The following is a 14,052-nucleotide window of genomic DNA, read 5'->3' as shown; positions in this document are numbered from 1 at the left end:
AAAGAAATTTGTGGATGAATGAGGTAATATTTTGCAAGGCTGTTATTAAGAAAGAAGCACATGGCACAGCTTTGTACTGGGGTAACTGCAAAATATTCCTGCTTGTGTTTCTTCATTTTTGGGAAGATATTGTTGTACATAAATTTTTATATTAGTGTTGTAAAAGGGAAGGTAGTTGAAGTCAAAATTGTCTTGAAAAATCAATATTCCTTTATGTTATTATTTTGATACTGAATGAAATTTTAAGGCTGAAAGGCAACACATAAAACAGTATATTGTATAGTATATGAAAAATCTTGTTTATGTTTCTCCTGTGTGTTGGCCTGTGTTAATGGGAAAAGTGGGATAGTGGATTATTTTTCATATGAGGAAAGTGCATTTATTTGACTTCCAGATTAAATTCTTGAAGTTGCTTCACCTTTGGTTGCAAATCTGAAAATATCAGGTGTAAAGGAAGCTTTTAGAAGTGAATTTTTGAAGTGGACTGAAATAGTTATATGAGCCAGTTGTAGTAGTAGATCTGTAATCACAAATATTGACAGTATGCTGCTTACTAAAGCAAAAGTGAAAACTCTTACCTTTTTTCTTCTTTCAGTTAACACATTTTTATGAAGTCAGCTTTAAAGTACAGTGTCTCTAGGGATGTGTGTCCTGTATTTAAATATTATGTTAATGAAGGGAGAATGTGGATAGAGATTATAGAAGTGCTTTGCTTGTCTCCTGGTGGTTCAGATGTGGATAACCATTTGTCTCAGTTTATTGGCAGATATATCTGTCCGTATACAGATTTTTATTATAACTGTCTCAATGCCCCCCAAATATTTACTTTAAAATGATTTAAGCAGTTGTGTTGGTGTGCAGGGGTATCTAGATTTCCTAAGATGTAAATAAACCAACCAAAGGAAGAGACAAGTGGTTGCTTTGCTGTTGATCTCTTGGTCCTTCTCATTCCTCCTTGTCCATCTCCATTGTGCTTCACCCAGGGAAAGTGGCTCCTTCTTCTGAGTGCAGAAGTTTGGAAAAGTGTTGTGGAGTACATGGCTTGGAGACAGAGCAGGTGGGGGGATGAGTTGTGTTCCTTCCAAAGCAAAGCTCATGTTGCCATTCAAGACCCAAAAGCCTCTGAGTGCTTAAATCCAGGCTGACTCGAACATTTGAAACCATTACTTACATCCTTAAAATCAGCCGTGGGCTTAAATACCTCCTGGAATTAGAATCAACACCGAGAGCTGGGAGCAAAGGAGGAAAGGCTGGGAAGAGATGAGTTAGTGAGGAGCTTGGGATAGGAGATGTGAGTGGCACAGCACGAGGGGGATGTGATCCATGGCACCTGGAGGCGGGAGTGGCAGTTGGTTGGCAAGTCGGCAGTGCCATCACCCAGCTAACCAACGTTTTATCATCCCCTCTGCCCCGCTCTAGGAGTTCTGTCCCTGAGTCATGGCAGACAGAAGACCAGAGAAGTCATGTGAACAAGCATGTGAATCCCTTAAGCAGCAGGATTATGAAGTGGCAGTGAAGCATTGCACAGAGGCTCTCCTTGCCCTCAGCCAGTTCCCCCCAGCTCACCTCCCGGAGCCCTGCCAGGCACAAATCGACCGCATCAAAATCGAGACTCTGCTGTATAGAATTGCTTCCTTTTTACAACTTGTGAGTGTGACTCTTTCATAGTATCTAGTGAACTGGGAAGAACAATCAAACACATCGTTGAGATTTGAATAAAATTCCAAGTTTTCCTGTAATTGGCGTGGTAGTTTGCCACAGAATCCCTCTTGCTAAAGCACATATGAGGCTTCTCTCTTGTAGTTTCCCCTGATCTGTTTATTTTTCAGGATTGGAACCACTTAGTTTGGTTCCAGTCACAGTTCTCTAAACAAGTGAAGAAAAATACCAGTTTGGGTCTTAATCACAAATGAAAAAAAAGACTTTAAACCGCTTAGTTTGGGTCTCAATCACAGTTCTCTAAACAAGTGAAGAAAAATATCAGTTCGGGTCTCAATCACAAATGAAAAAAAGACTTCAAACATTTTTTAAAAAATATCTGGGGTTTAGGGTATTATGTTTGTATGCTGTGCTGAATTACATACCAAATTACCTGATCTTTAAAGAGCATGAAATTAAACTTTCTGCAAGTATAAACACTTAAAAAACGAAGCTAAGAAACGCCAAAATCCAGGTATAACTGATGCTTCATACCCAATTTAGCAACGTTTGCATAGGTCTAACATTAGTCTTTTAATTCTTGATCCTCTACTTGCTTTGCAGTGCTAGGCTAGAGCATAGCTGGTGAAACATGGAACTTTTAGATTCTGGCTGATTTTTAGTGGAAATGTGAAAACTGGGGTGTTGTAAAGATTTGTAAATGCAAGGCAAGAAGAGGTATAACCCTGAATTACAGGTTTTCCCCTTGCCAAATTCATGTCCTTCCTTTAAAGCATCAGAGCTACAATTTCTTAAAGGAAAGGACTTTACAGTGCTTAAGAATAAACCTACAACCTACTTTTTCTTACCTGTCTGGAAGTGTTATTACAGATTTACAGGGGCCTTGTCCACCCCAAATCTTCACATATTGAGTGGGAGCAGTTTCAACCCAGGTGGAAGAAGTTTGGCCAAGTCCTAAAATCTTCCTGGGCAGCTTTAAGATGAATCTTGCCCGTGTGATGAGGGAGTGTTTTTAATCATTCTTTAAATAAATAGCTGAATTGGACTGTTGAGTGTGCAAAACAAGATTTGGGGAACCCCTTAAATTAAGAGGCCACCTTTTTTATGGCTCCTCAGGGAAGAGATTCAGAAATAACTGAAGTTGGTTTTCCTAATGGAAGTTGTGTTACTACAGAGTTGACTTCTCAAAATTATTCACATAAGCCAGTATACAGGTTGGTGCTTTAGAGTATTCAATGCATTTCTGATATCACTCTTTGAAAATCCTGTGAAGCTCCTATCTGGATGTTCATCATAATGATATTATTGCAGGGACTTTGGAAAAATACTTGTAATCAAAACCTTCCTACTGAAGGCATGAATTATATAGATATGTAAAGGCTTAAAAGAAAAAGAGGAAAACAATCCAAATTTTCCTTCTTGTTTTACTAAATGAAATAATCTTTAAAATCACCACTGATAAGACAGAGCAAAATAACATACATACCTTAAAAAAATTAAACAGAACTATATTAGTACAAGTTTTAAAAAAACAAACAGTGGCTAGAAAGTCAAGTTTTGTGTTTTTTCCTAAGTGTTGTGAAGCCACCTGCAAACATATAAAACACATTCTAAGAATGAATTATATTATAATTGACATGTGACTTGTGTTCTTTACATGTTCCACCCAGGAAAAGACGAGATAATGGTTTCTAGAAAGTTTGAAGAAACTTGTAATTCAAACATGTAGATGTTTATGCTAACTGGAATAATGCTATTTTTAAACTTTTCATGTTTTACCTTTCAGAAAAAGTATGGGCAAGCAGATGAAGACTGTAGGCATGGTATGCTTATTTCCTTTTTTATTACCTAGTGTTTGAATTGCAGTCAGTTGTCTGAATTTTTAAAACTGATGCCCAGATTTGTTAGTTTACTAACAGTGGTTTTTTTCCTAGTTAAAGTTATGTATCTGCTTTATTAATTTTTTTTTCCCCTTAAAGAGAGATCTCACTATTTTGTAACTCTTCCCCCAAGTCCCAGAACTCAAATACATGTTTTTGGTGCTGTTTGGGCTAATAGATGTTTTAGTACCCAAATGTAGGATGAGCTGATAGTGTCAGGATAAAAGCAGCTGATTGTTCTGCCTTTCTTCCAAGGGACAGGGTGGATATCTTGGTTTGCATTTGGGATTTGATTCAGAGAAAATCAAGATGATGTACTTACATTTATTCCTATTTGTTAAAGCTTCCAAATGTGCACATGTCACATTGAAGTCAAGCCTTTCCTATTTCACTGCCTTGTTCAGTTGGGGTATTTTTAAAGGAATTAACCCTCCTTCCTAATCTGTGTTGTTCATGTGTAATGCAAGTGATTCAGAATTCACTGAGAACTCCTTGCTGAGTTTGGAAAGCACTGGAACAGAGTTTGTCAGTTAGATTTGGAAAGAAAAGGTGGGTAGATCCCACCTTTTAGTTTTTAGTTCTTTAACTACTCTTGAACATTAAAGGAAATTTTTTCAGACCACAGTTCGGTTACAGAGACTGTGATCCACTGTTCTGACATTCATGTGCTAGCAATGATAATCTTTAAATTGTTCCTTTCTGGCTTTGTGGTTTTCATATTGTTTTGGGTTTTTTTTTAATGTGTTTGTCTTCATTGATAGTCAAGTCATAGTTCTGGGAATTTGTGGGGCTCTGCAGCCTGCTCGTGAAGGTCCATAAAACTCAACTGAGAAAAATAAACTTGTAGGTATAAAATTAAAGTTTAACAGATTAAAAAGGGCTGAACATCACTTAATCAGTACCATTCTTAAAATAGCCTGAGATTTTTTCTTAAAGCTTCAAGTGTCAATATATAAGGGTTTAATATTCTGACTAACCTCAATGTTGTCTTTCATGGTGGCAAATAAAAGACATATGGAAAGCTGAATGATGGTTGAAGGAGGTAGGAGGGAAATGCTGTTTAATGAATAGTGTTCTCATTGATGAGCTCTGATGGGTTTGTCACAGGGGTGACATTCAGCTGTGGGACTTTTTCTTGGCATGTGTGGCAGTTGTCAGGATCTCAGAGGAACTGTCATGGTAACTGCTGTCATCTCTCACTGGACGGGCAGAGAAGTGGGTGGAACAGGACCACTGATCTCTACTTTTTTTTTTTTTTTTAAATTAAGTGGAAAAAACAGCTTTTAAATGTATGTTAATGACAAAGAAATAGCACCCAGTTTAATCACACCAGCATCTTCTGTAGGTATTTTTTTCCAGATCTAAAACTGGGGACAATTTTCATCTTATTAATGCCATATTTGTGTATGTATATAAAAATGCTGTGTATGTGTTTATATATATATATACACACATATATATACATGTTCACACCATGTTTTTATGAATATATGAATGAATGATTTAGTTGTGATTCTTCATGATCAATTGTAGCCCAGCATCTGACATTTAGACTACTTGCATTTATGATCCCAAAAGGTCTTAGTTTTGATTTTATGTTTGAAATATCCCTGGGAAGAAACAACCTTAGCATGGACTGCCTGATATGCACAGGTTTTTTTATAATAGGCAAAGCTTTATTTAAGCTGCTTTTCAGTCTTATTACAAGACTTGATATGTTGCACAGCTATGACAGTTTTATTTGAACCTGAATGATCAGTACATTTGGAATAGCTGGAGAAATACATGTTCTTTGTAGTGTGCTGAGAATGAGGATAACTTACAATCTCTTAAATTATTCCACAAATCTTCACCAAAAGACCCTGGTTAACGGGTTGCAACTTTTCATGTGCAACTGTATGTTTTAGCTGGGTGGTGTTATGCAGTTAATGATATGAAATCTCATAATTGGAGATCTAATCTTTGAGATGAAAATAGCAAACTGTCAGCCACGTTGGAGCTATTTCTGGCTCTGCTGCTTCTGATTTGGGAAGTTCAGTTCTATTTTTGGAAATGTGGTCAGTACTGTCAGAGTGGTGAATTCAGACTAATCTTGGAGGCACTTTAGAAGCAGGGTTTAGTTACCATTGCAGTTTGAAGAGATGTCAAGTTGTTTTTATGTAAATGTTCCGTGGGATTGGTTTTTTCTGAGTCTTTCCTGCAATTTCTGTTACTGATGTGAACGTCTGTGGAGTGAGGAGTTCTGATTTATTATTCTAAGATGTAATCCTGAAGTTGTGGTGAATGTAAAATTCCTCTTAGCACTAAGAGGGGCTGTTTGCATCTGCATGAGTAGCAGCATAAACACAGATGTTGATGTTGCCTGCAATAAGAGTTATTTTATAACTCCCTAATTTTAAACAACTGTCCAGCTTTCTTTTCAATTCACATGCTTAGCTTGCCAGCTTTTTAGCACCCTGGCATTTCATTTTCTGGACAGGTAATATATGTGATTAAGTGTTGTTCCTGCTTGTCTGAAGCACGTCTGTGCTGTGAAATAAATCCTGTCCCTCTTGGAAGTGTCAAGGAGAGTGTCTGTGTGTGACCCAGTGCTAGGAAGCATTAAGAAAGTTTTCTGTTACGTGGAGCCTGTAGATTTCTGGTCTCACAGAATCCTTCCTATATCCTGCATTTCACAGCACAAGTGAATAAAAGCCCTTTTAAAGGAGCAGGAATTGCCCACGAGGAGGTTGGCTATTTTTGGAAACGCCAGGGCATGTTTTTTGTGAGCATGAATGGATCTTCCTGAACATGTTTGTGTTATTTAGAGGTTGTTGGTCGCTATTTCTTTTTCACCCTCTCTGTAAGAGGAGGTCCTTTGTGTCTGTGTCAGATATTTGAATTTACCCTTCCCATATTTAATGTATGTCTATTTTAGCATGTAAACATGACAACCTTTTTTGAGCTCGTGTACAACTTTTCTTAGACGGTGGGAGACAAGTTTCAAGTTACCATTAGACAAGAGCAAGTAATACTTAATTTACATCCAGCAGTTGTCTTTCCATGGATTCAACCCAAGCTTCAGACTTTATTTTCCTGTTAAAGGTGAAGGAAAACTATATATTTGACTTTATGGTGTGATGAAGCTGATGGTCACTGATTTGTGTTGCAGTGCTGGGAGAGGGGCTGGCCAAGGGCGATGGACCTTTCCGTGCAGTGCTCTGCTGCATGCACCTCAAAGGGAAGCTGCAAATTGTGTCTAATGTTCTTTCCAAATCACTGATGGGGGAATCACTGGTAAGTGGGTTTTTTTCTGTGCTCTACACAATTTAAAAAACCAGTTTTGTATTCCCTTCTTTAAAAGACATGTTTAATAACGAACTTCCGAACGCGCGGTTGATTGGCAGGCTGCAACAAAAAATGATTTGTAGGAAAAAAAGACAAATATATGGGCACACATATGCCAGCAGGATGCCAGGTTGTTGCATTACCTGGGTTTCAGAGTTGGTAGGGTTTTGAAAAGTTTTTTCATTGTTGGCCCTGAATCCTCAGGGAATGCAAAATAAGTTGCATATTTGTGCAATGGACTTTTTCTGAGTTGCACCTGATCCCATTTTGTAGGACTTCAGGAATTTTAGCCATTAAAGCAGGAAAAATGCTGATTGGACTCTTAAATAACTGGCCCATGATAAGTTGTGAGATGTTAAAAGCTTTTCAGGAAGAAAAAAAGCTTTGCATTTCAAGGCAAAGATAAAAGTTTGAGTTCAAAGCTTCTGCTTTACCCTTGAACTGTTAAAACTTGTAGAGATGCTTTTAACCCCATCCATGTAAGTAACTGTTCTGACTCATATGGGGAAAATTAGGGACACATGTAAGTCTCTAAAGAATAGAGTTCTTTTTATTTCTGGGATCTGGATTAAATAGGCAGTTCATCCCCATGAACTGCTGGTCACGCTAAACCCAGAAACGTGGTGAGAGCAGAGGCAGGAGCAGCTCTGGTCAGACCCAGAGGAAGGTGGGAGTGACATTAGAAACTGTTGTAGGAGAACCTATTACCTTAAGCTGGATCATGTCTGCAGTCCCTTGGTGCTTAACTGAATTAGTAGGTTGTTTTTTGGAGTTCTGTTTGTCTGTCTGGTGTATATCCTGAATTCCCTCCCCCTCTGGCCACTGGCTATTTTTACATAAAGAAAAGGGTTTTTTCTTTGTTTAGCTGGTGTTTTCCAATGAAAAAAACGCTTCATTGAAAAATTCCTGGTGAAGTTGAAGGAAACTTGCCTTCAGGAAAAATTAGTAAAATAGCCTTATTGCAGGGAATGTACAGTGCCCTTGTTTGGAGCTGTTGTTGTGCAAATAAAGGTAGCTTTGTATAGAATTCCAGAGTGTCATCCCAAAGCAGAGTTTGAGAGGTTTTTACAAGCTTTAGGTTGTTAGACACAGTTGTTTTTGGTAGGAATATTAAAGTCAGCAGCTGATTTACTGAGTTGTGCCATTGTCTGAGAGAAGAAATGAAACTCAGTTTTGGAATCAATTTATTGAAGAGTTGGAATCCATCCAGTGCCCTCTCCAGTGACTTAAGAGAATGATTCTTGGTAACATTTTTATGCTCTAATACATCTAAGCTCAACAGGTTCAATTTTCAGCTTTCTGCTAGAGAAGTGAAAAATCATTTTGAAAAAAAGCCTGAGTGTGAGAATTGTTAAGTGTGGAAGTTTTCAGCAAAGAGTCATTTCTACTGCTCAGTAGCACAGTCAAAACTTGGAGAAGTCTAATAAATGTAGTAGCACTTAATTAAATTTCTGCAAGAGATTATTGAAATAAACCCCACAGGTCTGGGTTCCTTTAATCAAAGTTTTGAGTTCCATGAGTGTGAAATTGTTACACTCAGCTGTGTATTTCAGATAAATTCAATTCTGAAAGATTTTTACTTCAGATGTACTTGACTATGCAGTTAGTTAATGGCTAATCTTTGCTTTTTAGTGAAAACTCCAAAAATTACAGTCTACATCAGAGCAGGAAGAGTTATGGAACTGTAGAAATCAGTAATCTGTGAAGTAAATCCTTGAGATCTGAAGACATCAATCCTTAAGATATGAATCCATCACTGCAACAGCAGTGAAGGATTGTCATATTAATTCTTTAGATCCTGAAGTATTTTAGTAATGATAGTATTTGTTTTTTCCCAAAAGTTGTTCTAAATATGGTGCTTTCCTGCATTGTCCTGTATTGATACTTGCTGTAGGTCTAGTGCTGGTTTTGGCCACTTAGAATTCCCTTTTTCACCATAATGTTTGCTCAGTGCTATGTAATATGTCTTTTAAAATTGGCATTGTAAGTCAAACTCAGTTTTCCTCCTTCCCCTTCTCCTGGTGTTGTGGGGAAAAGTGAACTTGGCTTCTGTGGTTTAATGCACGTGAAGGTTTTATGGAATACGTTATAAATTATGAATTAATTAATGAATTAATGCTCTTTCTCCCCCCAGAACGGGATGGTAACTAAAGATCTGACACGACTGAAAACACTTCTTGCTGAAACAGAGGTAATAATGAGCATATTACTGGGGGGATAATGAGCAGTACCTGAGCCAGCTGGAAGGCTGGTTCCCACGTGTCCCAGGAGATCTGGGCTCACTGGGAACACACTGGTTCAAACAGTCTTGTTTCCACTGCTCTGTCAGTCCTTTCCCACCCATCTCTTCAGGAGCTTTTTTCATCACAGTCTTGCAGGATGTGTGAGAAAATAGAGAATGATGCTAATAGGTTGTTGAGTCTCTCGAAGTAGCAAGAATTTAAAGCATTTAGATCTGCATTATTTATTTATTTATTCTATTTTTCTCTGTCAGAAATTGTTGTGAAGTAATAAACATGACTTAAGAAATGGTTTAACCACATAAATACCTTTTCTTTTTTTTTTTTTTTTTACAAGAGGTCAAATTGTCATGTCTATTGATGAAATTGCCCCCCCCCTTTTTTTTTTTTTACTTATGCTTTGTCATTGATTTGGGCATTATTTTTAAGGTAGATTCAAGTCTGAAAGACCTATCAATGCAGTTCAGACTTTTGGCCTTTTAAAAACTCCCTGCAGTCCCCATTAAACTGATCACAGGGTGGAATTTGGTCTTGTAAAAATCTCTAAAATTTTCCTCTAACAATGAGTGGACTTGGCGTTCCTGTGAGAATTCCTGTTATCCTCAGAATTCCTGTTATCCTCAGAATTCCTGTTATCATCAGCCCCTGTCACCAGGGGCTGCAATCAGCTGTTGGGTTAATGTGAACTCTGGTTTGAGACTGGAAGTGATTTCAGATTTCTGATTGATTGATATTTCTCTATTGGTTGCTCTAAACCCCATTTTGACAGCAGTTCTTGTCGATGAAATTGTTTTTTGTGTTCCTTTATAACTGTGGGCTTTTTTTTCCTATAACTGTAGGCAGCTGGTAAAGTCCCATCAGGATATCATGTAGAAGATTTAGAAGAAGGTAACTCACCTTTACAGCTCCTTCATTTTGGGGTGGGAAGACTTGGATCCTGCTGAATGCTCAGTGCTGCGTGGCAGGCAAAAAGCAAAAAAAAAGGGATTGACAACTGTGATGAGCCCCAGGGGCTGAAGTGGAATTATCTCAGTGGAATTATGTCAGCACTGAATTTGGAGGGCAGAAGTTTATTTATTGATCAGTGCTGTAGCAGAGCCTGCTCCGTTCTGTGCTGTTTGAAACCTGCTCTAGTTGAGTTCGTTGGGGATTATAAATTTATTTGCATTGGGGTAATTTTGCTTGTGTTCAGATGCACTTGGGGTTGGTGTTTAGAGGTACAGTTCCCTGTTGTTCTCTGACTGAGAAATACTTGGGAATGAGAGGAGTAACCCCGTTCTCCTCCCACAGGGTCCCGGGATGGTTGGCAGTTCCGCCCTCCTCCCCGGGGCGTCACCAGCAGTGAGGAATATACCCTGTGTAAAAGGTAAAGTCTTGGCTTTATACTAACATTCTCCAGGGCAATCATAATGCTTCCTCTTTTATTTAGCTGCTGACAGAATGATTAAGAGGTCAGGCAAATGAAGGTACTTGTTAGAACTGGAGTCGATCCGTTCACAGATTTTTGGAAGGGTCAGTTCATCCCAAAGCACTTCAGTTTGTCCAGAAGCACTTCAGTTTATTCAGTTTTCATAATACAGTGGTTTGAGGACCTTTTTTCTAGTGACAGGTCAGCAGCTGTCTTTCTTCCCTTTTCTAATTTGGATGATCTCTGAGGTGTGAGAAGTTCCCCAGACAGCAGTGTAAGCAGACTGGAGTGAGATGTGCTTTGGCAGTGGACAGGCTGCTGCCTTCAGATAAATGGGCTTTGTTGATAAATGGCCCTTTGCTTCACATTAAAAAAAAAAAAGAGAGAATTTTCCTCATCTCATTATTTCCCTTTTGCATAAACTCAAATACACAGAGAAGATTGATTGGCTTATATTGGAGTTTCTCCTTGTCCTCTCTGGTCAATATTGCCTGTAGTTTGTGTTGTTAATTGTCACTGCTTACATAAAACTGTATTAATATATATGGAGAAGAACCATCATTATGCACTTGATTCTGCCATTTATGTAACTAATGCAAATAAATTATTTTCCAAACACGAGTAGGACTGACCTGCTTTTTAGATGACAAGACTGAATTGCTGAATTGGAGCTGCTTTTGGCAGGATTTTCTAGAGATGCTAAATCTTGGCAACTCTTGTTGACTCTTATCATGTCCAGTGCTCATTCAGCAAATTTTAAAAAAGCAGATATTTGCGATTTTTGTGGTGATCTTCTGTTGAGTAACATCTTCACCATGTTTCCAGCCATTGCTCTGAAACCTTTTTGCACTAAAGCTGTAATGAGCTTTCTGCACACTGTTAATTAACCCTTACAGTGAGCAGGATGTGCCTTACTCAGCAAATCCCTATGAACAGGATCATTCTGATCATGGACTAAAGATTTTAGTTCCTTCTGAGGAGGCAGTTCCAGGTGCTGAATATGAATTTTTGAAGCTCTGGTTTATTTTTCCCCTGTGTGCCATAAAGCAGTAGGAGTGCAGCATATTTATTCCAGATAATGAAGCTGTGGAATTGCAGGAGATATTAAATAAGACAGTAAAAATGAGAGAAAAAAAGATGTCTGTTAAAAATATGAACAATGAGAACTTGGAAAACTTGTATAATGATGACAAATTTTAAAGTAATATGCTTTCCTATTAAATAAAGAAAAGGAAACCCAATTGATTTTAAATCTACTATGTAACTAATAGGAATAGGGCAGCAGTTTTTTATGCTTGCATTCTATTTGAGCCATGAAAATCATAATTGTACTGTAGCATTCTAATGTGATGGTGAATTGGAAAATTTACAGTAAAAGTATTTCTTGGACTGCCAAGAAAAATATTTGAATTTAAAATATATTAAGAAACATAGCCTGAGAAGGCATTTAGTAACATGGTGTTATATATCACGCTTATTTTATTTACAGTTTGGGCATGCAAACCTTTAAATAGATCTCATAAAGAAAAAATGAATGCTAAATCAAATTATAACCAATGATACAAGTGTGGCCTGGATATCCAGGTACTTGTGCTGCAAGGTTTTCGTGTCACAGTCAGGAGTTATTTGGTTTTTAGCTCAAAGTTCACATTTTAATTCATGTTACACTGCATAACCCATGTGCTGTGGAAAGGTTGTTCAGTCACAGGTCCCCTTTTGACTTCACCAGTGATGTGGGGCCCTGACTTGCTCTATTAATGTACTCTTGGTGCATCCTTTCTTTTTTACAGTAACTCATCACTGTAGGGAGAGGTTCTTAATATAACTATATTCATAGATATACACATGAAATTCAAATATAGTTATGTTTACAGAGTTTCTATTAGCTTAATACCCCCACAGAAATCATCCTGCCTGGCTTTATTTATAACAAATGTGATGCTTGCATTAACTTTTTGTAGTTTCCTTTGGCAAAACAAAACAGAACAGCCTCCTGGCCTGATTTTATTCTGTATTTCTTAGTACCTTCAGAACCTAAACCCTCCACCCCTATTTCATTTTGCCACTGGTTTTTAAAGTGCTTCAGTTTTGAAGAATGATAAAGTTGCAGCTGCTGTCTTGTGGTTTATAATTTTAATACAAAATTAAATTACAAAAATAGTCCCCAAAGTTATACAGTCATTTGTCCAGAGCTGCAATAAGTTCTGAGAACAAGAATGCTTAAATTGTATAAAGGCATTTGGAATATCATTAATTTCATGCATCAGCACATGCCACTAAATGAAAAACGTGTTTCTTTAACAAATTCTGCAAGGTTAAAAATCCTTTTAGACTGATACACCCTTTCCAGAGAAGAAACCTTTTCCTGGAGAGATGATTTCTGTGTAGGTGTATTTATTAGAATGGACCATGTGATGTCACTGTTGCTCCAGGAAAAGCTGCTGAATGAGTTTTTATCAGCTCATAATGTAAGCTCTGGAAGAAATTAAGCTACATTTTCCTTTGCCCCTGATTAACTGGGGGTTTATGCATATTAATACAGTGCCAAATCATTTCGGGGGGGGGTCTGTGATCTCCTTTTGCTAATTGCTGTACAAACACTTGATTCTTTTTCCTTTAAGGCTGGAAATTTCTTAAGACTTCTGTCCCCTTACATTTCTAAGAAATTTGATACACTTTTCTGGGCTTTACAGTAAGAGAAGCTGCTGCCTCTCTTACAAAATTCTACGTATATTTTAGTTCATATGGACTAAACTGCCTTTAGTTCTATGAGGGAGACTTAAAGAATATCCTTCTGACTTTACAAGTCAGATTTCGATAAATTTGGATAAATTTCTTTTTTTTTTTCAATTGGGGACCGAAAAACTTCAAGGCATAACGTTTTTTTTTTCCTGTTCTCTGTAGATTTTTAGAGCAAGGGATCTGCAGGTATGGTGCCCAGTGTACTTCAGCACATTCCCAGGAAGAGCTGACGGAGTGGCAGAAGCGCTACGCCTCCCGCTTGATCAGGTTAAAGCAGCAGAAGGAAAACAAACAGTGCTCGGGCAGTTACATGGAAACCTTGATTGAGAAATGGATGAATTCGTTATCTCCCGAGAAAGTGGTGAGGAAAACCCCCCCCTTCCCTCTGTGCTCGTGTTTAAAGCTGGCAGCTGAGCCTGGCTTTGGCCCTTGTGATCAGAGCTGCTCGGATCGCTCCTCACCGAGGAATTGTCTGAGGGATTTGCTGCCCTTTCCATCCTGCCCTGTGTCTTCTTGCAGAGATCCCAGAGACTTAGACTGATTTGTGGGTTCATTTTGCATATTCACTATTCCAGCCAAGTCCCAGGTATTGTTCCTGTTCCTTGATGATGTGGCAGGACTTTTTAAACTGGAGAACAGGGAATGATGAAGCTTTCACGACTCAGAGGAGAATGTTCTTGCTTGTGCACGGCTCCTTTTCTTTGCCTGCAGCTGCAGGCACTTGGATGCAGACCAGCCAATCCCCCAAATGTTCAAAAGACTTTGAATACCAAGGAGTGTGGGATATGGATATGAT

At 38.2% G+C, this 14,052-nt stretch overlaps 1 protein-coding gene across 4 annotated transcripts in view; it reads left to right on the top strand.

Moving 5' to 3' along the window:
- The window catches only part of HELZ (helicase with zinc finger), an 84,092-nt gene that overhangs the window by 14,932 nt on the left and 55,108 nt on the right, over positions 1–14,052 (top strand). For 3 of the 4 annotated variants that reach the window (XM_051797634.1, XM_051797631.1, XM_051797632.1), the window contains exons 2-8: positions 1,420–1,647; positions 3,446–3,482; positions 6,691–6,815; positions 9,001–9,057; positions 9,946–9,994; positions 10,397–10,472; positions 13,419–13,617. In XM_051797634.1, the coding sequence (XP_051653594.1) occupies positions 1,438–1,647; positions 3,446–3,482; positions 6,691–6,815; positions 9,001–9,057; positions 9,946–9,994; positions 10,397–10,472; positions 13,419–13,617 (753 nt within the window). In that variant the 5' untranslated portion in view covers positions 1,420–1,437. The remainder of the gene's footprint in view (positions 1–1,419; positions 1,648–3,445; positions 3,483–6,690; positions 6,816–9,000; positions 9,058–9,945; positions 9,995–10,396; positions 10,473–13,418; positions 13,618–14,052) is intronic. The other variant, XM_051797635.1, reaches the window with a different exon arrangement.

The sequence above is a fragment of the Manacus candei genome, unplaced genomic scaffold, assembly GCF_025592945.1.
Source record: "Manacus candei isolate 608988 ecotype Guabito, Panama unplaced genomic scaffold, ASM2559294v1 h1tg000047l, whole genome shotgun sequence".
NCBI lineage: Eukaryota > Metazoa > Chordata > Aves > Passeriformes > Pipridae > Manacus > Manacus candei.
The sequence above is the reverse complement of the archived record's forward strand: the minus strand, read 5'-3'. Positions and strand labels throughout refer to the sequence as shown.